At 34.0% G+C, this 23,781-nt stretch overlaps 1 protein-coding gene across 1 annotated transcript in view; it reads right to left on the minus strand.

Annotated features, from left to right (window-relative positions):
- The window catches only part of LOC124636786 (titin-like), a 208,196-nt gene that overhangs the window by 64,179 nt on the left and 120,236 nt on the right, over window positions 1–23,781 (minus strand). The window contains exon 2 of the mRNA XM_047172934.1: window positions 7,558–7,656. Coding sequence (XP_047028890.1) covers window positions 7,558–7,656 — 99 coding nt within the window. The remainder of the gene's footprint in view (window positions 1–7,557; window positions 7,657–23,781) is intronic.

Raw genomic sequence — 23,781 nt, forward strand, 5'->3', positions numbered from 1 at the left:
TTTTTTACGATTTACGAGCACTCCGACTGCATATGTATAAATAAAACGTAAACCTTTCTGAAATTGGTGAAAACTCTATGGCATATTTGGTTTCGTCTTATTTTAGAATCCAGTCAAAACATCTTTAGTGACAATAAAAATGTCTTGATATCGTATTCAAGGTTAAATAATATCATCTTTCTACCCCATAGTCATAACTATCTTTTTATATCTTTAACTCACGACCCAACTAGCTATATATTTGAAGCTCTTCATAATAATTCACGCCTTTCAAACGCAAAAAATTCTTATGATTACACTTGGAGCCACAAAAAAATAAGCACATAAATCAGTCAGGATTTGGGACGCGTCCCTTCATTCGTGCAGGAGTCAGTGAGCCAGAAACTCCGATAAACCGTCAGCGCTTAAACTTTCGCTCATTTCGTGGCCTATATTTTGTTTGAAGCGTAGCGGAGGTACCAAATTATTTTGCCTTCATGTGTAAATGGGTTGGTTGGTGTTTATAGGGTGTGTATTGAGAGTTATAGAGTGTATCTAAGTTTTTTATTAGTATTATGTACTTCTCTGAAATAGGGAACTAGAGTCTCATGATATTGAAGGAACAAATAAAACAATAAAAACTCTGAAAATGTTCAGAGAATATGTAAATGGGTTGTTCCTTGGGCGGTTTTATCTTAAAGTTGTAATAAAAAACAAAAATGCTGATTTAAAACATAACATTTTTTAAGCACTCAAGTTATAAAAAGGAAATCATTATTTTCCATTACATATTAGACCAATGTCGGCTAAATTACGAAACTTACCGATACAGAAGTACAAAAAGATATCCAGCACAAATATTTTAAGGCATAACCGTTTTTCCACCAAGAAAGATTTTGCTGGCACGCTCCAACAAAGTCATAATACAAGAATATCATGTTCTAGACTTAATACATTCGCCCCTTATCTAATGTTAGGTCATAAATGTCGAGTAATAGAATAATGAGCTTCTAAGATACGCCAACGATCTTATAAAGGGGAAATATGATGTGTATTCTGGTGAATTAGGTTAGTATTACTTATAGTCGTTTTTCTAGCATTAGAATAGGTTATAACGTAATAGAAGTTATGAACGTATAAATAGGAAATTATATTGAATTATGTCTCGAGATTAATACTAGGTGTTCGACTTGGTTTTACTCGCTTCCTAAGCCTATACCCACATAAAAGTATGTATTACTACAGCTGTGTTATTTTTGTACTTATCAGCCAGCTTAATATTTGTCAGCAGCTAAGTCTAAAAATCCGCTAGTGTGAAAAATTTAAAAACCGAACGGAAAAACTGCCTGTGTTAAAACACTCTATACCAAATCGGGCAAAACTAGCGTCCAATTTATGCCCACTTTCAAACAAAGTTAAGTCTAGTGTAATTTTATTTAGAACCAAATGTAATAAATTAGTTAACTATGGTCACGAACATTGCATGCGATATGAGATTAGCAGCGGTGGCGGAATAATAAATTTTGGGCCTAACTGTCATATGGGACACGATTTAGATAGGTCTGGATATTAGATTTTAGTACTCATGAGCTGGCTGTTAGTGACAGAAATTAGATTTTACGAATTTAGAAATATATAGCGATAAGTATTAATGTTTTTTGAAATAGTCATAAGAAACAAAACGGCAAGGTTTCGGCAATTTTCAAATTAGTAAGCACTTTTTATCATTAGGTCAGCTTATTATACTATTTTACCTAGATATTTTTGTATAAATTTGAAAAAAATTTCACATAGAACTGGTCAGCCTTAGTAAGCATGACAAAACAATCAGAAAATAAAAGATCGTTTACGCAATCCTCTATTTGGAACCAACCGATTCACTACAATTATCTCACATCTCTTTACCACTACTGAAGCTTCAGTAATATTTCAGCGAAACCCGCTTATCTGGCGTTTTGTAGAAAATCTCTACTTTACGATGTTATTTTTACGATCGGTCCTTCAAATTACGAGGTAATTCAAGTAGGCAGACCTTTTTTAAGGATAGATTATTTTGTGTTTTTTTTTCTCGTGTTTTTGTAGGAAACTTGAGGGCGTCGTGGAGTGGGGGTCTTGTTTATGAGGTGATAAAGCGTGGCGTTATAAATAAATATTGATTTAGGTAGGTTGTTAGAGGCGTTTTATATTGGTAGCTGTTAAAAACTATATCACGTGTTAAAGCAATGAAATAAAATTTGTACTAATATTGAAACGGGATAATATTGGTAAATTGGTGTGTGATTTTGTGACGTTGTAAGGATCTCTGGATCGGCTGAACTCAGTTTTAAATTCTTACCAGCAGAAAGCTCCTTTACTTAGGAGGCATTTTTGTCCTGATACGGAAAGTAGTTACTTCTGGACTTGAGTTAAACTGAGAGAACCAGCTATTAAACTATTATAGAATAGACAAACAAAAAACTTATACAAACATAGCTTTATTATATTTGTTCAGACTATAGATCGACCCAATTCTCCTCGATTCAATATTCAAAAGTATCGTGAGAGCTAGAGCATCTGACAGATTATTAAATTATCTAGAATTTTGTCAAGTAATTTAGTACAATGAGCGTTAATTTTTCCTGCTGTCAGATTTCTTGTAACAGTGACAGCGGCCTTGGAATGGAAAGGGCTCCCAAAGGAACAACAGTGGGTTAACAGTAAGATCCTGTCTAGTAGAAGATTTTTGAAAGTTTTACCTACAAAAAAAAACATAAATTCTCTCTTAGATATATAGGTAATCTAAATTAAATATCCTTATCTCTGTTGTAGGTACTCAATCAGAATAACAAATCCTTTTTATCCGGGTGCGGGTAGTAGGTATGTAGTGCGATATGTGAGAAAAAGTGGTGGAAAACCAAGTCTATTCCTCTATTTTCCTTTTCACTTAGAAACAGAATAAACATCACAGGGTTTTCTGAACGAATTAATTCAATTACACACCCGAGCTTCCATATTCAGTGCTAGTACACACATGGCGTCTTTTCCTAACGTCTCATAATTAAATTTATCAAGTTCACTAATAGGATTAACTAGTCCTTGGTAATCCTTGGTTTTTGCTGCGTAACTTCATTTTGGAAGTTGTTGAATAAAGTCAGCGATTTGGTGGTTAAAGTGTACCCTAACTGTGAGGATTTCTTTGTTTACTTTGTTACTAAAATCATTGAAGAGATTTAAATGGAATTTGATACAGACACTCTGAGGAAGGCCGTAGAAAGAAGACTCAAGACAAGAAGATATATCGTCTTCATCATCGTCATCGCTATGTCAAAATCATGTTATAGGCCTATAAAAGCTCTTTCGAAACATCGAGCTAGTTGTACGATTTCAAGAAGTGAGTCTTATGGAAAAGAACCGGCAATAGACTACATAATTTACACTTTCTTACTCATTTCAACCACAAGACATCCACTGCTGATCATAGCCTTATACCTTCTTTTATTTTCAAAAAGTCCCGTTGACGTATAACTGCAGATTTCTGTAACCCATCTGTTTTTTATCCGTTTTGGCGATTCGACATTGTTTGTAAAGCTTATGCCAAAATTCAATCTCTAATCGCAAATCAAAAGACAGATAGGTTATACAATTCATTTAACAGCTTATACTACGATTACATAAGGTTAACATAACCCCCACTCCTTAAATTACGGGTAGTAGGCCCCAGGTGCGTCAATCGCTCATGTCAGCTAGTCATTTGTCTCGATACCTACTGATTGATTGCTTCATTGCTAACCCACGCAATATGTTGCCGATCAAGCAATATGTCGTGTATTATAGACTAATGATGTGTAATTTGTTCTAAGTTTGGATATTATGTTGAACTGCTTGTATTTTTAAGGGAATGATTCGAGTTTCAATTTTGTTTTACTTTTTAATTTAAGCATGACAAGTAATCATTTCTTTCTCTGTCAACGAGTGATAGAAAGTGGATTCTTATTTATTCATCACATTTAAAAGTATCACACTTTTGGATACTGCAATCTCAAACTGGAGACTTTAAAATCAAACCACAAATATAAAATGCAACATTTTTTAATGTCGTACTTTAGCAAAGTTTTTTTTGCGCTAAAATACACTGTATTACGCTCAAGTACACTTGTAAAGACAAGTTTGATTTACTAACACAATATATTTTCAAAATGCATTTTTCACAGCATGAAGTGACTGCACTACATTCTGGCTTCAACAGAAGCAATTTCCTTCCTCACTCGGCTAGAGGTGAAGCAATTGCTCACATCAGCGCCTCGACCGAGCAATCGCGGTGCCTGATTGATTGCTCATAGTGCTGCGCTGATGTATCGATACTTTTTATCGATAGTCGAGAATTGATTGGCTTTGTGGGTTTGGTTTTTGGATGGTTTTGTGCCATTTATTAGAATGCTGTTTTTTGTAAGAAGGTTGGATTTTAGTCATATTTTTAGCGAGCATAATTTGGCGGATATTAAGTGGATTGTGAGTCTATTTTTAAGTGTGACACACAATATTTTTGATATGCACCCGGCTTGAAAACATGAGGTAAAATTGCTATCAACTAGTAACTACAAGACCCTAGAGTTTCAAATTTGATAAACTATGTACTTTCAACAAAAAAGTTTTTCTTGGTATAAAAACGACCTATTTATGCCTACAATTCCCTCCAGTGTTATCTAATAACAAAGTAACCCTTGTAACACTTGTCTGTACAACAGAAACCACAATAGAGTACAATCAAGGGGTGTGACCACAAGGGTGGTTTGTGGCCTCTTAGCGGTTCAACTGTGGGGTAGAATCAGCTGGCAAGGAAATGGCACTTCATTTGTATCGGGTAAACATCAAAATAGTGTGTTTTAGACTGGTTGTTTATTGTGGTTTATCCTGAAAATTGGGCCCGATTGAATTGTTTTTGAGTAAAACTAAATCGTGTTGTTTTTCTTTTGGTTATGTACTTCATGATTAACTGTGAATTTCATTAACCTATCTATCAGGAGGGTCTAGAAAGTGGTGAAGGGTGGGCGTTTTGGGGGCTGTCTTTTGTAAATTTCTGACGTTCGAAAAGTGCTGTTTTGAATAAATGACTTTTGATTTTGATATCGATTTGCTTAGGTACAAGAGATTATGACATTAGCCCCATACAAGTTGTGTCAAATGTTAGTAAGTAAAACGATAGGTTTCAGAAATCAGTGCAGCGATAGGATTCTCTCCGCCAACAAAATGCCAAAATACCATGAAGGGATATTAAACGTATGTAATATTTGCAGATTATTCGGTAAAACAAGTTTGATAACGAAACAGATTTGTTTAAAGTCTTCCCCTCAAAATTCAACACAAAAGATGGAACAACAAATATTTTCAGATACCCAGTATTCCCAAAATGGCTGCCTAAATAAATACTATTACCTACCATGAAAAGAACTCGATATTTTCTTTTAAATTGGAACACTGACAATAGCAGTATTGAGCTATAGAAAACGCGTGGATTGTTCCCGAAACAAAGCTTCAGCTGAAATACAATAAGCGGTTATTTCCCCTAAGTATTGTGCGGTATCGTTACTAAGAACAATAAGTGAAAAATAAATGCTTATAGGAATATTTTTTTGCCGATATTTGTGGCATGAGATGGAAGATTTATATTCGATTATTGAAGCTGTATTATGGCAGGTAATCGTGCTATTAATTTTAGTGTAGAAAAGACACTCACTCTGTTAGCCATAAACTCGAAAATAACTGAACGGATTTTTGTGTAGGCTTTGCTAATGCCTATAAAGCATCTGATACTATACTTTTTAATACATTATTTTAATACTAATAGTAATATAAATGGCGCGTTATTATTGAGAGTTTATTCATTAACAAACAAATATTCTAATTAATACAAAATTCTAAAATCTAATTTAAAATTCTTCTAATTATGAAAAGCCTTTGAAAACTAAGCTCTTAAATAAATACAAACTTTTAATAGTATTTTGAGTTTTAAGTTGGATTAAAACCCGAAAGTTTACAACTCTCTATAGATATTGTATGTGGTTGTTGACAACCACACGGGTTGTATAGGGTTCAGAAATTAATTAAAATATATTTTTGGCAAAGTAATAGGTATGAGCAGATACCTAAATTAATCCGAATCTTCTAATTTTTTGACGGGATTTTTTAGGTAGATACTCAGGTATATTTTTGTAAATGAATATGTACTATAATTTGGCTGAAAAGAGGCAAATATTATATATGATAAATGAAATTTATATCAATTACTGAAGTCTCCCGAAAATGGTAGAAGGGAAGAAAAGAAAGGGGGCTGCAGTGCCACTGTCATATTATTTCTTTTTTCTAGCACTAAGGTTATTTCCTAAGTCCAAAAAAAAAAACTACTAGATATTTCTTCGGCAAATTCAATAAAATTCTGACACATGTCTTGTCAGAAAAAGGTCGTCTAGGATTTATAATGTACGAACAATACAGAACAAGAAAACACAAATAAAGATACATTTTCTCTGAATAGATTATGTATTTAAATATTTATTTGAGCCCAACAAAACTCTGAATGTTTCGTGAATAAATTATTGGTTTTAATTCGATACGGCACTTTATTCGACACAGTATCGATACTCGATATGCTGTCCCAATAATTTTCGCTGTAAAATTAATGCTTTACGTTCTGTATTTAAGACACGTTTCGGTTTTTTGAGTAAATAAATTTGGCTGTGTGTACATAATATACATTTCGTGGATTAAGTAAAAGTCGTCCTCATTTTGTATGCCATTAAGTGTAGGTATGAGGTGTCTTATTTATTTTGGGTTTACCTGTATTGTTGATGCACCATACTATTAGTAAGTCTTTTAAATTGTACCTCAAACTAGTTAGGTGACACTACAAAATCGATTCATTCTTTATACCTTATCATAAAAATATATGTCATTGCTCATTTACCATTTCAAAATGAAATAATTAACAAACCAATGACTTTTAACTAGGGCAGCTTAATTGTATAACGTTTCGGATATCGATAAAATTAATGCAATCGATATCGAGGCGTCGAAGTGTCATCGTAAACAGCACTAATTGATGCATGAACTCAATTCTCATTAATTTTGTTCATTTTGTTCATTGCGTGTCTGTTGATCAGTTCGATTATGTACGGTAATTATTTGTTAACAGTTACGGAAAAAATGGAAATGATAAATTACTTATAGGAATTAACTGTTGGCAGTATGAATTGTACTAATTAATATACGTATTGTTCGAATAGAGCATATTCCGAACGTCACATTCGCATAAACTATTGTATTAAACTACTGTTATATTAAATGACGTAAGACCACGAAGGAAGGAAAGATGAGCGGAGATACCATGAAGCAGGTAGGTTAGACGCCTTCTTATAGTATTATTGTAGGGGGTAATCATTAGAACCACTGGTCAGATTTCCAAAATTCTTTCGCTGATAGATAGCTTCAATGTGCCTGAGTACCACAGGCTATATTTTGTCCCGGTACGGGTAGTAGTGCCGACGGGAAGCGGGTGAAACCACGGGAAAGCGGTAAGTGACGTAATAAATATGTAAGACTTACCATATCGAGCTTCCTCCCCCTCGGGTGCCTGCGCCGTGAGGGTGGATAACTCCTTCTCCAAATCGACCTGGTGCTCGCCAGAGTCCCATGACAGCAGACCTGGAAATAATGACGGGAGATTAGTGTGCTGCTATACGTAGGCAGGTTTTAAGTGGTACGGTTTAAACGAAAATGGACCTTGCATCTTGAGAATAAGTGTGTGAATTATTTGAAAAAACGTAATGTCAGTGTTAGAAGTAGAATCATAGTAAAGCTTGAGTGTAAGGTAAGTTACATAAGTATCAATAGCTTAGGTTCTCTTACAACTATGAAGTAAGTACAAAGTTCGGTAGGTGCCTCCTTTTTCCTTTTAGTAGATTGTTTTATTGATTAAATGGCATTTCAGGGCAAAGATTCGTATATGTAAACGCGGCCTTATTCTTGTTTGATGGCAATGAGTCAAGTCTTTAAAATCGAATTATATATAGTAAGTAAAGTAACGTCGAAAACAATGGTAAAAATAAGTTGACGTAATAAAAAAAAAACCGCATAATATCGAGCTAGAAATCCAACGCGCATAAAAAATTCGCTCTCAGTAAATCTATAGAAATTAATAAAATCTCCTCTGGGACCAACCAACGTTATTTTGCCGAGCATAAAATATGCGAGAATATTAAATGAAATACTCGTTTCTAGAGGAAGTAATGTAGGAAATTTGCAGCACACACGTGTTGAAATGGGGTGAGCAGAGTAGTGCGAACTCGTAGTTTATTGTGTAATAGAAAATAATGAGTGCACTGGTTCTTATAGGGAGAAATTCACTAATTAGTAGTGCGAGTTTTTAAAGGATGTGGTTGGAAGAGATATGGGAAAAATGTATCTTATGGGTAGGTTTACTTTTTGTATCTGAGGTAAGATATAAAGAGATAAGCCAATAACAGTTAGGAGCTCAACAAAATCTGATTCTCAGATTTATTTATGAAAAAAGTAATTTGTTATTTTATATGTAAACCCTCAAGGATTAAGGTATTTCAAAGCCCTTTTTATTGTGGTTAGAAGATTGGGGGTTTATATTTAATTTTGCATTTATAATTAGGATTTAAGTAGGTAAGCAGTCAGAGACTTTTAAGCTACGTCGTCCCTAAACATCTGTGAAGTCAAAATGTTGACAGTAAATCGGTATTGCAAGTAGGTACTAAAATATTCAAGCGTTGTCTTATTTTCATTATATTGTTTGAAAATAACGATTTTGCTATCTTAAAATCGCTCATACCTAAACATTTTTTTGTATTTATCTTACTGGAATACCGTTTCGTCTTCTCATTGAGTATTATTATCCACGAGCATTGATCATCACATCATCATCGCCATTCATGCTCAGGCCGTACCTACTATAGCGACCTAATTAAGACTTTACAATTCAACATAAAGTTTACATTTCCAATGAACAAAAATCCCGGACCACCGACACAAAAAAAAACTTCCATCTTTCACAAAGAATCCTATTAATTGACTTTTCTAACTGTAATAGATTTATATGCCAATGACTTACAGTCCAATAAATCCATGAAAAACTCAAGGACACCGAAATATCAGCCTAAGAGCACACTGCAAACTTTTATTCGGCCGATAGTTGGTTTGGGCTCATAAGTCAGTATAGTTATCGGCACGAATCTTGAGCTCTGACCTACATCTGCGCAGAAGTGATTTACTAGCAAAGAATCAATCCCGAGTGACGGCTATGACACGATGCACTGCGGGCTAATCACCGCTTTAGCCCGCCCCCGCGCCTCACTTCATACCACAAAAGGGATTCAATAAATTACTTCTGCGCAGGTGTAGGTCAGAGCTCAAGATTCGTGCCGATAACTATACGCACGTTACAACGATCAGGTATTTAGCCGGTACCAGACCGACTGAAAACTTTGATAGGTATCAAGATTTTCTCTAAACATTATCCATCGTACCACAAAAACTTTTGAACGTCCGTTGACCACTTGTCTAAAAAATCAGATTACGACGTTTAAATAAGGTCCATTTTGCAGCCACAATTTTTCTAGACAAGTGTTCACCAGATGTTTGAGTTTTTGTAGTAAGGCTGCATATTTTTTCCAACCACCGGGCCAACAGTCGGTCGACTGTTTAGTGTTCAGTGTGCATAGCTTGAAACTTTTTTTCTATTTTCTGTAGCGTTCCTTTGTTTAATTATTCAGACAATTGCGCCTTTTCTTCGATGGTAGGACGTATTTTTTATATTTTATTCATGATCCTTTTTTGGGACAAGTCTGCATCTCTTTTGGAATTTTATCCTTTTTATGTAGGTGTTGCTTTTAAAAAGCTTTTTATTATATAGCTTCTTCTAAGGTATATTCTTTTCAAGTCTTCGTCACCATCACCCTTTCTGTTTTAATTCTTAACTCCAATTTGATTTCAAAACTACAGCATGCACTTTTACTAATAAACAGTCTATTTTGCCATCGTGACCAAGAAGTCAACTACATAACAGTAAAAAATATATTGACATTTTCTCAATTTTGCAACAACATAACACCAACATTATTTAGCTTCAGAACAGCAATATAACTTCAATACAAAACTAAATTCTACAACATTTATATCACAAGCCGACTAGATCTCCAGAGAGCGTTGTCCTACATTACAGCGATAGCTAAACTATATATCGCTCGCTATATAAAACAATAAACAGTTTGTCTTGCTCGCAGTACATTTTAATTAAACCCCCGTGGCTTGAGTGACGGCTTCAGGCGTTAGTTTCACAATAAATGTTAGTAGAACTGTAGTTTTAGTTTATTTGTTGGAGGTACGTTGTTAGGGATATTTCTAGAATGTGAAATCATAATACATGCACAGGAGGTTTTAATTGTCAAAAAAAATATATCTTAATTGTTAGTCAGGATATCTCGTTAGTGAAAACAGATTGAAAATACATATGATGATTCTGTTTTGTTGTCCCAAACTATGTTGGGGTCGGATCCAAAATTAAGAGAGGGAGACTGCAGATGAAAGTTAGTCGTCAGTTAAGTTGAAGGTATTACCAACCAACCAGGTAAGGTATTACGGTAATACACACAATTATAGGCGACAAATCGTTGCAATATGTGCATATCCATATAAAAATTGATCCCCGTCAAATGACCAGCCGATTAAATAAATGTTTGCCGACTACGGGGACAAAATTTTCACGAAATTTTCATTTCTGTTTTTTCGAAAACTGCTGGACAAAACCTAGGCCTCCCCAATATTCGCGAAGTAGCACATTTACAGAACTCTTTTCAGCTAAGATTTTAGTTTCAAAATTATCATTGTTACCCCACAAAAGGCTTGTTATAATAAAAGCTAATATAAACAAGAAATAGAACAACAGACAGTAGTTCCACAGACGTTAGTTCCACAGAGGTCGGCTGGTATTAATTAAACCTAGAGTGATGGATGCCTTCACTCTAATAATTATTATACAGTATGATGAATGTTTATTTGTTGTTTTGTTTATTTCATACTCGTCCCGAGGGTAATACCTACTTCCCGCAAATGGATAAAAAGTAGCCTACATATTTATTATTTTGATGTGTGGTTATAGCAAGTTTGATAAAAACAGTTGATTTTTTACGAGTGTAACATTAACTACACATCAAACTTTCATGTTTGTAATATAATGTTGTGTGAATAAAGTAATACAAGTGATAGAAGAGTTATTTTAAAATAATGCTATTGTTACAGGCATGGAAATCATTTTCAGTTTGACCAATTGTAGGCCAACCGAAATGGAAACAAGCGAATCCGGTCAAGTCATTCTAGAAAGAATATTTTCACAATTTCCACCTGACTTTTCCAATGCCCGTACGCTTCATTAGTTTATTAAATTGAATCGAAAATATCACAAAAAAATATACCTATATAAGTACCTTCCTCCTTCAAGAACTAGGTACTTAATTGAAGCATAAAAGCCATAAAAATAACATTTTCTAAAGTGAAATATCTTTGAAAATTCACAAAGAGGACGCAGATTGAACGCCTGCAGGCTATTGTAAGAAAAGCTAACGGCATGGAAACTTTATAAAACGAGAAATTAGATTTTTTAAAGACTTACTTATTAGTTTTTATAAAGATGGGTAGGTAAGTGTTTTTTATTTGAACTGTTCAGTAAAAAAAGTTTAGTCCCTTTCAAAATCATATCAATTTCTTCAATCTTTTCAACTTTTTTTATATTTATAACCTAAGCAAATGTGCTCTGCCCAGCATTTCCCCAAATACGTTTTGGTCGAGTTGTACTCTAAAAGGATCCAGCAAAGTACCCACGTATTACGTGTAGCGAATGCCTATCTGACCCCCTCAAGCTTGTTATCCGAGTAAACCATTTAGTAAAACTATTTGAACCTACTATAATAAAAAGCATTCTACATAAGTTATGCAACAGAAGCAAGTACCAATGTATTCTAAATAAAAATTACTTTCTCACAGAAGACAAACTCTAACACTACTCCAAAATAGTCCAGTGACGTCACAATTGACAGACCTTAATCCTATACCTCTAATCAGTGTTGACTGTTGACTCAGTAATGTATTATGCAGAAAGGTCACCAACTTTAGCTGGAGTTGCGAACAATCTAGAAGGAACACTGACTGGATTGTTAGAGTTGAATTAGGCAGTTCTGAAGTTTATTTTTAGGTCGCTAATGTTTAGGATTCTGTGTAGTTTGTTTTGTTGATTGATTAGGTGTAATGAGATTGGGTAGATGTGTTAGAATAACTCTTTGAGATGGGAATCTTAAGTAATCTTTCAGGTTGAAACCAGTGGTTCGCTAGTTTTTTTTTAATATACTTATAGGTATTCTGGTGTGGGTAACAATTTGGGACTATTTAAATTTTTTTAAGTTTTGTAATTAATTCAGTAAAGACGAGCAATGTAGAGTCCATGAGTTCAATACATATAAATTGAAAAGACATAATTTTTCAATAATTATATTTTACCATTAATTATGTAGAAATGAACCAGTTATTACTAATGAAAACAACAGTAGCTACATGAGCATCCACTCGTGAAGTTCACAAATGTCAGAGGTTGCAGAAACTGGGTTAATTGCACGCAACTGAACTTGTTGCTTTTGCCGGATATTGAGAGAGAACTGTTGATAACTTGCAGCGTACATTCAAACTGATGTAACTTAGTGAATGTATGGACAGGTTAAAGTTTACCTACCGAGGTTACAATTAAATACCTACATATAAATTGAACAGACGTTTTTCCATGTTATATTTTACTATTAATTAGGTAGAAATTAAGCAATAATTACCAATAAAGTGGGCATCCACTCGTGAAGTTCACAAATGTCAGAGGTTGCAGAAACTGGGTTAATTGCACGCAACTGAACTTGTTGCTTCTGCCGAATATTGAGAGCGAAGTGTATACTAGTACTACTGGTAGTGAGTGAATGTATGGACAGGTTAATGTTTGTAATTAGTAATAGTTTGTTAGGGATGTTTTGTTATAGTAAATAAATACAAAGGTATAGGTTAAAGTTTATAAATAAAATCAAATTTTCTACTAATCGATTGCCATCAAAATCAGTATGTTTCATATTATCTCTGCATCACCCTAAGGTTGACTGGAAAAAAAATGCCTGTCCGCCTGCATAAAGTTCAATAAATAAATAAATACCGAATTCGTCATTCTATCCTCCTCAATATAAATAAAAATACGCAAGTCGGACGGACAGACATGACTAAACTATAAGGTTTCCTAGTTTACTAAGGAACCCTAAAAAAGATGCTTCTCTTAGCTCATCTTAATAGTGGGTTAAAAGTTATTCCAGACGAGGTTTTAGGTTAATGTTCTTTTGTCTGCAAATGTAAGTTTTAATGTCAAAAGTTTAATGTTGCATGTCGCTTAAGGAATGCTAATACTAATGCAGATCTTTGTAGACGAGATGAAGAGAGTTTTAAGTTTGAAGAAGTTGGTAGGTAATCAAGATGCGAGTTTTCATTAAAAACATTCTAGCGGTTTTCCGAGATGTCACTCGCGTTCCGAGGGAATTAATTTTTTCATATAGGTTTAAAGTAGCCTATGTCTTTTCTTTGGCTCTGAGTCTAGACAACATGTAGTCATTGTAGGTATATTAAATTTAATTTTTGTGAAGCCAACAAAAATAAGATCCTTTAAGAAAGTAACTTTTGTTTATGAATTAATTCTCAATTTCATAAACACTAACTGCCACAGAACTGCCACCATCACAAAATATTTTAACCCTGTTCCGCTCGTGTGACGTCCAATTTTACAGAGTTAGCTGCTTAGTTAATTAAAATCCAGTTCGAATATAATTAGCGCTAACTAGGCTGTTCAGATAAAACCGGTTTCGGTTCAACTCTGACCTATTAATTTGTTGTTCACAACAACGTCAGGTAATAAATTATCTATTGAACGTGGATTATTGGCTGAAAATATATTGCGGGGGCCATTTTGGGACGGGCTTATAATATGAAATGGGTTAAGTTTTGTAATCTGTCTGTGCTGTAAATGTCATGGTTATTTTTGACAGAAGATTAGTAGAGGTGTAGTAAATTATACCTGTAGTAAATACTTCAAGTATATATTTAGAACAAAAAATCCAACATATATAACTCCCAAAGGTTTTTTATGCCGTTGTGACCTTAATTGTGTACTTGAGATTATATCTAAGATACCCATTTTCAGTTGAAACCAATCATTGAGCTGTTGCAGAAACGAAAAGATGTCAAAATTACAGCTCCCAATTACGTAAGTTTAATTTGCATTTTAATAACAAGAACGTATAAAAGTTCAATTAAAATGATTAACTGGTCATGTGTTGAATCCGTGAATAAAAACTCGAACTCACAAAAACTATAATAAATACCAACTTCCTAGAATCGTTAATTAGCATAGTTCAACACGAAACTTTTCAACAGTTTTTTTGCCATTTCACTAAGGAAACTTCGCGTGTTTTGTACTATGAAAATCTTTTTAATACTCGCCACTACTTATTTTATAACGATTAATTAAAATTCTAATAAAAGAAATAGTAAGACACCATTTTCCGGAATGAACATTAAACTGTAGGTCCCGACTGTCATTTACACATCACTGGCAGTCGTTACAGGTAACCAGAAGCCGGAAAGTCTCAAAACTAGTCCAAAGGATATATCCTTAGATAACTGGGCCTATAGAGTCATGCAGGCAGTGCACTTGTACTTAGATGCAGTTGGCTAGACTGGAAGCCGACCCCAACATAGTCGGTATAAGGAAAAGCAGATGATGATGACCTAAAGACCCATGAGGAGTTTGTCTGAAATTATCTAACAAACAAGTCTGTAGAACTATATACAAACGCACACAAAAATTCCTATTTACTTAATCCAGTTTCACTAATTACAAACTGGCCTTATACATGGTGTTTCCAAGAACATTACACTACATAACATAAGCGACACAATGAATCAATTCGCGTGTACAATCTGGTATTCGGATCCGGTCGATTATATATGTAGGTACATTCATGTACAATGTACATAAGTACGCTGTTAGTTTTTTTCGTGTTTTTCATCGAACAATTATTTTTGTTGAGGTGACACGATGTATAATGTAAAATGATAATGATATTTTACAATTAGAATACTGTAATAAAATACACAGTTTTATTACGGGACTTTTCAGCAGAAAAAACATCTTTCTAAGTTCTGAATTTGGACCTGTTACATTTTACAAGACCCTCCAAGAATCAAAGCTAGAAAATATTGCTCACTCGTTCAGTAATTCCAATGAAGTATTCAAGTAATACAATTCAAGACATTTCACTACAATAACTCTCAAAGGAGTCTTTCAAAACCAGAGACTGTAATTAAATTAACATCTGACAGTTCCAAATTTAAACTCGCCAATCCGAGATTGGAATTCCAAACGTCAATTAAGTCCAGCGCTCTCATTGGCGTAGGAATTGTGCCAAATAGTCTTTTATTCATTAATGGCTGATGTCAATAGTGCAAAATTGTGGTAGAATACGGAAAGAGGTCGGTAGGAGGGAGGGTATAAATAGGCGTATCTCGACCTCTGACCGGGTTATACCTAAACAAAGAGGGAAGGTCATTGCTCCTAGTGTCAGATCTCGTTTCGTTCTATTTTTTGCTAGAAATCTCTTGTATATAATGTTGTTAAGTCGGTCAGTCCTCTCTTGAGTGTTGTGCGAAGTTTTTAGAATGTGTGGAATTAAAAATGTTTGTGTTGTGTAGGAGTCTGGTTGTAAAGTAAATTGCATTGCAACAGTTGTCCGTAGTGCTTGCTTGAAACGAATTAGAGAAATTGGATAGTGGCATAATATCTGTACTGTTCTTTTTATTCAAAAAGTTACTTTTATGAATGAACTGTATCTTAAGAATAGAAAGGCAATATGTTTCACATTTGAAAATCTGATTTAAAACTTTTTTTTTCTTAGAAGTTTAGCAATAATTTCGTACCAAAGAGGTAGTCACGCTTATTATTTACTTACATTACAGTGTTCCATTCATATTGCCATTATGTTTTCAAATAACTCTCAAAAGGTTAAATAATAAATCTAAATGATGACCTGTCTCCCTTCCTACACCAAACTTATTAAAACACCAAATATCACCTTTTCAACCCACAAAGAAGTCAAGTCTACCAAATATAATTGTTTCCAAGACATAGCGGATTAGCATACGATTTGAATGCGCCAGCTTTAAGCCGAAGTTTCAGGCGCAATATGGCGCAGTTCCGTATAATTTGTTCCTTCAGTAATGTATTGTTGATTGCTAGTTTGCGAATAGTTTGCCCTTTTTGGTTTGGTAAGAAACTGGCAATTAAAGGGAGACGTATATTTTGTGTTAGATAAGTTCTGGTTATGTGTTTTGTTTAAGGAAGATTTGGCTGTCAATTTGTGTTTAGAAGTAAAAACCAACTATAGTATGATGGTATATAGAAAGGAAGACTTTTTAGTTTTCTTTTTCAAAAACATTGACCAAAAGACCACTTTTTACTGATTTATATCGGGTGTGTCGTTCATAATCACATTAAATGAAATGCGTTAATGTACTGGTTGATATATGTCGATTAACACGAAGAAAAAAGAAAAACACGTAAAAATAAAAAATGCATTTTTCAAACAAAGTAAATAGAATAAAAATGTGCGAAAATTAGAACACCATATAGAAGTCGGTCATTACAAACAGCTGAAATTCTCCCTTGAAAACTGACAGCTGTCAACTGATCAAAACATTCGATACTCCTAACTTTATCTCTGCTTTACACATGATGTTGTAAATTATGAAAACGAAAAATGAGTCCTGTGGCTAAACCACTGAATGGATTATGTTATTTTTTTTGCAATTCGCTATAGAATATCATGAAGTACATGTGATACAATTTAATGTGATTATGAACGACACACCCGATATACCTATGTAAAATCGTTAGCATTCAAAGTTTGAAAAGGATATTGCACAAAAGGTATGGTTTTCTCAAAATACTACAATAGTAGTTTCTCAAATAATCATAGATCATATTAATTGTGTCTATATTTCCAAAAAAAAATCTAAATATTTGATATATGAAAAAACCTTTAAAACAGCTGTATTAATTCCGTACCCAAAAATAACCTGACCTTATACTCCTATCGATCGTTTCAACTCATTACACGTTCCTTCACAGTCCCATTAATTATTCACGTAAAGCTCTTAAAATCTCGCTTAAAGCGCTTAATGAACAGCGCTTATAGTCGTTAAGCAGAATTTTAGGATGCGCGTGAGTTTATAGGCCTTAAAGACTGTGTTAAAAACCCTTGCTATTGTGATTCTTGAGTGTTAAGTTCTTTTTCGTGAAATAATGTGTGTGTGTGTGTGTGTGTATATGTGTTTTAAGTTATAAGATGACTTGTGTGTGTTTCTTTGTATAATGGTTGGAGGGGTGTTGGGTTTATTTATGTAGAAGAAGTGTGTGTGTAAAGTCTTTGTTTTATTATCTTCTATATTTTATTTTGATATTTTGTTTGTTGAGTTTTTAAGGTCCAGTTTTCCTTTAAAAATGAAGTCGAAGACCCTTTGATTGTCAATTTCAGTTCTTTGAATAGGTCCTATAATATTACCCTTGAATAAATTCATTGCGTTATACTCTAATTTAAACCTTCATAAGCAGTTTCCTATTTTAAACACGTTCTTATACTATTCAGCGTTTTACCATATTCGCGTGACGCTAATTAATTTAGCATCATATTTACAATGTACATAATTTCACTACCGCTACTCAAATTTTTTACCCGCCTTTAAAATTTAATATATCCACTAGCAACCCAGTCGCGTAATTTACTTTTTTCAAATTAAAACCGTTGAGCGGGACGTTTTGCATAATTCAATGCGGGAACGAGACGCGTCGCTCTAATAAAGTGACGTCACTCTATACAGTGTTGCCAGTAATAAATAAAAAAACTCCCGAGATTTTATTCCCTTTTATGCTTCGACATTTTTTTACTGCTGAAATTCTGTTAGCTTTCTGGTATATGTTGAATAATGTATTTAGTGTGGTAGATTTAATATTAGATGCCGTTATAAATGGTGTTATGTCCTGGAAAAATATATAAATTTTATAATAGAGTAGGTATACTGAAATGAAAACGTCTCATCTTAACATACTTCTTGACACACATATAATTTGATTAGCTGCCACGGTCATAAGAATATATCAACACATTTTTACGTTTTATAAGCTGCGGCATAGGAAAATATCCATATTATATGTAAATAACAAGTACGTATGTTATATAGACGTCATTATAATCTACAAAAATTTAGTTACCCATTCCTATTCTATAACAGAGACTCAAAGCACCATTTCTGTCGTACCCCGGATAGCTAGAGGTGGGAAATGTTCCAATAAAGAACTCTTACTTCAAGGCAATGAATAAAAGACGAAGCCGGCGATATTTTATTTATCTCACCTCTAGTCGTGTGGGGCCATAAGAGCGGATTTCGAGCGGTTTAAGCGAGCATTAAGAGCATTCAGAGCGGTTTAAAGTCAAGTGAATTTTATCGCTTAATAGAAATTTTGCTCAAGTTTTATTTCTGTTTTTTATTGTTTTCGTTTTATTGGAGAAATAATCTTAAAAGTGAAGTTTATTATGTCGATCATTCGTCCATTTTTATTTTAACTCTCGAATGATGAAAATAATATCATTATTTCACATAAATCGTACTAAACCTTATAATCCTTTCGGAATCCAATATTACAACTTGATATAAAATACCGATAGGTAGCGGACCCCAAAAAGGCTTACAGGAGATTAACGGTAATACCACTTTCGACCTCTGAGCCGCAATATAAATAAATATTACAATGGAAAATGTAGAACAATGAGAAACGACATATTTTAATGTTGGTATTACGATACCAACCACGTTTTCATGATAACTTAAATGTTTTAGAAAAACCCTTCAGACGTAACTGGACATAATTACCTAATTAATATCAAGTCATTATTGATATTAAATTATTATTTCATTCAACTTTGCACGTTAGAAAATATAAACGTAATATAAATGTTTAGTATAAAATCACTTTTAGGTAACCTACTAATTATAGTTTCCAATAAACCCACTAAACTAAACAAAGACTAAACAAAATTTATAACAAATTCACAGAAGAAAATTGAACACCGTATAAATCTTTGCAAAGCAATTTGTTCAAGATCAAACGCCGAAATCAGTGCCGTCGATAGCAATCTTATTAAAAGCGAGCTTGAGCGGATAAAAAGACCAATAAATATATAATTAGTATTACAAGCTCCAGACAAACTAATCCCCCATCAGACCCCTTGCTGTGGGGACTTGGGGGAGGACGTGGGATTTAATTTCCGTTCCTCCACGACAGGGGTATTAGTGGGAAGGTATGAGGCTCTACCCCCGTGTTGTGATTTTAGTTTCGTAGAAGAAGATTTTAGTTTTAAAGGAATGTCTTGGGTGATTTTTGTGATTTTTCTATTAATATAAGTTGTATACTTAGCGATATAAATAATTTTATCACTGTTATGTATCACTATTTATAACCAAAATTATCATCTATATATAGGTTTCTACTTATTAGTTTCATTTTAGTACATATTTTTTTTCTATTGAAAAGGACAGTATAAATATCAATGTAACTGAGCCACCATTTATTTTCCTATTTAACAAATATTTTCCCTTGAATATATACAGCATAAAAAATCGCTTTATTTATAGCCCAACACATCAAAACTTCTCGTCATCTCCAATATTTTTCGCAAAGTTTCTCCTCTCGGGAAGCGAGGCGTTAAAATTTCTTTGCCACAAAGGCACACTTATTATACGTAATAGCTAAACTGTAGGTAGGCATAATATATGTTGAAGGCAGTTGCCTCTTTTCAAACTTTGAAGGTCTTTTTGTCCATTTCAAAATGTAAGGAGCGGATGTGATGAAATGTGATATGGTCAATTAGGTTTTTAAGTATAGGAAGCGTTTTGTGTGCGGTATTATACTGATTTTATTTACATCTGATAGATTTAAATAGGATTGACTACAATTTGAGGCCCGATAAAACTAGAAAATTGAAATTAAATTCTTACAGGATACATACATATTAACAAAATAAAGATAATCTTACGAACCCAACATAAGTTACGAGTTAGCATTGACCGTCATAACAAAACGCTACGCAATAGTTTATTTTAATATTTAATTTTCAACAGTGGCAACACACTTTTCTACATCTGTGGCGTCCACGTTATGTAATTGTTATTAAAATTACACTCTGACAGTACACTGGAGGGACCTGAAAAGGCATCAACTACACTTGCCGGACGAAAATTTAGGTCACAATTTGTCGCTTAAATTGTTATTTTACGTTTCTGTCTGGATGAAAAAGAACTGAAAAATGAAAAATGAAAAATGAAAAATGTTTATTTGTCTCAAACTGTCACAATAATTTTATAAATGAGACAACCCCAGTAAGTAATTAATAATACTTGTGTTGGGGCTATCTCGCTCTTTCCCTTATGTAGCAAAATTGAGACTAGGTTTTACAATTGAAGACTTAAAAGTAAATACAGACAAAATAAAGTAAAAGTAAAATTAAAAAATAAACTTAAAATATGAAGCAAAAATCTTAATCTTAATCTTAGATTTTGAGTAGCAGCAGCTCTTTGTGTTTAAAGTGATTGTGTGTGTGTGCGTGTGTGAGTGTGTGTGTGTAAGTGTGTATGTGTGTGGAACGTAAGTGTGTTTGCCTATTATGTTATGTGTCGTATGTGTGCGTGTCTTCATTAAATGTATGTATAGTAAAAAATCGCTTACTGAAGTCTGTTCAAAATAAGTTCAGTCTCCTCGTAGGTGAGTGTTTTTAGCCACTCAGTTAATAACTTTTTAGTCACGAATGCAGGCTCATTGTGGAACCGTAGCTTAGTGTTAATTTTATTGTAGATGTAGGCTGATTGGGTTGCGTATTGGCGCTGGGCGAAGGTGGTTCTGACCCTTGGGGAGTAAGCCACTGCATCCCTTCTTCTTTCCCGTCCATCTCGACTAGGTGGAATAGATTTTTGTAAATATAAGGTAGTAATTAGATAATATAATTTCCGTACTGAGAGTAGGCCACTTTCTCTGTAAAGATCGAATGTGGGATATCTATATGGTTTACAGTGTATTACTTTGAGAAGTGACCTTTGGGCTCTTTCTAACTCAAGGAGTTTAGTTTTAGTGGCCCCTCCCCACACTGGTAAACAGTATGCAATAACCGATTGAGTGAGCGCAACATAGACCCTTTTGAGTGTTTCCTGTGGCATCACATACCTGAGATTTTTAAATATCCATATGAATTTACGTACTCGTTTCGTGATAGTCTCAATGTGGGGGTGCCAATTTAAACACTCATCGACCATCACTCCCAGGTATCTTATGGAAGAGACATGTTTAATGACTTGACAACTGCATGTTTGGTCTATAGAGTCAGAGCATGTGTGTATTCTAATTTTAAATTCTGCACTTGGTTTGGACCGTATACTGGGGGAAAAGCAAATGTAATTTGTTTTAGGAACGCTTAGGGTAAGTAGATTTGCTTTGAGCCATCTGTCTACAACTACTAGTCCTTGCTCGGCATGATAGCACACAGCTTCCCACGTCTCACCGTGATAGACTATGGCTGTGTCGTCTGCGTAAGAGAAGATTTTCCCCCCACTGTTGAACTATTGGTATGTTTTTGGTTATTTCTCGTTTCTAAATTGTCTGGTTTTATGACCTTTGGGAGATCAACGGGGGGATTATAATGGAGTGTCGTGAGGTCTGAGTAGTTAGGTTGCGTAAAATTGTGTGTAGTTTGAAGTTGTCATTTATTTGATTGCTTGTTAATTGAAGTGTTTTGCCTTGTTTGTTGTTAGTTAGTGGTGTTAATTTGGTGGGTTGTTTTAATTGTTTTGGGCTGAAGCTATGAGTAAGGTTTTAGTTGTTTATGATATTTAATATTAAGTATTCTTCTCATGTGAATGTGAATTATAAAACGGACTTACAGAGGACAAAATATCGTCAGTTGTGTCTTGCGGTCCGGAAGAACCACTTTCCAGACACGGATAGAAATAGTATATTATTTTACTAAATAATGGAATGATGATAATGCCTAACATTTTTACAGATTCAAACTACATAAAAAGTCTAAATTGATTAAAGTCCAAATAATTCATTTTGTTAGTTTTCTTTGTTCTGCTTCAACCAATGGCTACTAACCTATAATTCTCCTTTCAATACAACCGATTGCCAACTATTTCACAGAGCGTCAAACTTTCCGTTAGTACAGTCACGAGCACATTTTTCTTCCACTTGCAAAACGCTTTAAAGTTAAGAATTTCTATAAAAGTTTCCCTTTGAACATTTGAAACAGTGCCGAAGCCAACTTTGAACTTAGGTTAAGTTTTAAGCGCCTTTCCAGTTGACAGGTTTGTTTTATTTGAAGTAGAACCATTTTAAGCAAAAGCAGAAAAAACTTACAAGTAAGTTGCAAAGAATTTATTTGTTCGAATCCTGATATGTGGGTAAAAAGAAAATTATTGGATAATCCTAGTTGAAATAAAATTAAGGACTCTACAATAATATTAATTCTACAGAATATATCATCAACTTACAAATCATCATATCGTCATCATCATTTTACAAAACGATATTTACGAAGTTTTCAAAATAAATAAACAAAGAACTAGTCGATATGCATAAGACGTTACCATTCATTTAGTATTCATCTTACGAACTGTATTGTACATACTGAAAGTATATTACTTTGTCTAGAAGAAAACATGCAGCTGAGATGAAGTTTAATTTAAAACAACGTGTAATACAATGCAAATGTTTGTGAAAACATATTTTCTATGCTTATTAGCTAGAGAAGATTTTCTTACAAGAATAATACCCTGAAGAAATCTGTTGGGGATGCTTGTAAATTAGTATACTATCATGCAAACATGTCCTTACACACTTGTTTCTGCCTGCGATTTTACCCACGTCCTGAAGGAACTACTTCGGACACCGAAATTAACAATAGGTACTACATTATAGCCATCCGCAATAAATGGGCTACTACCGTCATAATGGTATACCTAATTGAAATGTGTTTCCAATCGAACAAATTTTTCAACTTTAGTACAGATTTCTTTTAAGATGATGTTGAAATAGGCTTTTGTTTTAACTAACGCTTTTGATTCCCATTTACATAAAGCCAACAAGCTATCAGGTACAATCCCTGCTTTCCTCTTAGCAACACCATCCTTGCTTTGATTATCCATCACTAAATTCCCACAGTCATGTCATCCTTTGATACCCTCACTGACCCATCAACACGGTTCACAATCAAATTGACACGAGCAAACATCGATACTGCTGTAACGATGTGTGCGTAGTCCTTAATGACTCACTATACTCCCCGGCTCTGGTCGAAATTGCTTCAATATATTTTAATGTGTCCCCGAATTACAATGGGTCCGGAATCATTAAGTTTATTTGCAAAATGTAGTCCTTTTGGGATGGATAAATTCCAGGTCTTTGTACAGATGTCAATTGTACATAACGGTATTTTAATAAATTCTTTTAAGTTCCAATCTCGTCGTAGAATGCTATCAAAGAGCCAAGAGTAAGTAGTAAGTTCCAATGATACTAACATTTTCAATTGACAAGAAATTAAGGATCAGATAACACTCAAACCAATTCTAAACGATAAA

This window comes from Helicoverpa zea, chromosome 15 (genome assembly GCF_022581195.2).
Source record: "Helicoverpa zea isolate HzStark_Cry1AcR chromosome 15, ilHelZeax1.1, whole genome shotgun sequence".
NCBI classification, from domain to species: domain Eukaryota; kingdom Metazoa; phylum Arthropoda; class Insecta; order Lepidoptera; family Noctuidae; genus Helicoverpa; species Helicoverpa zea.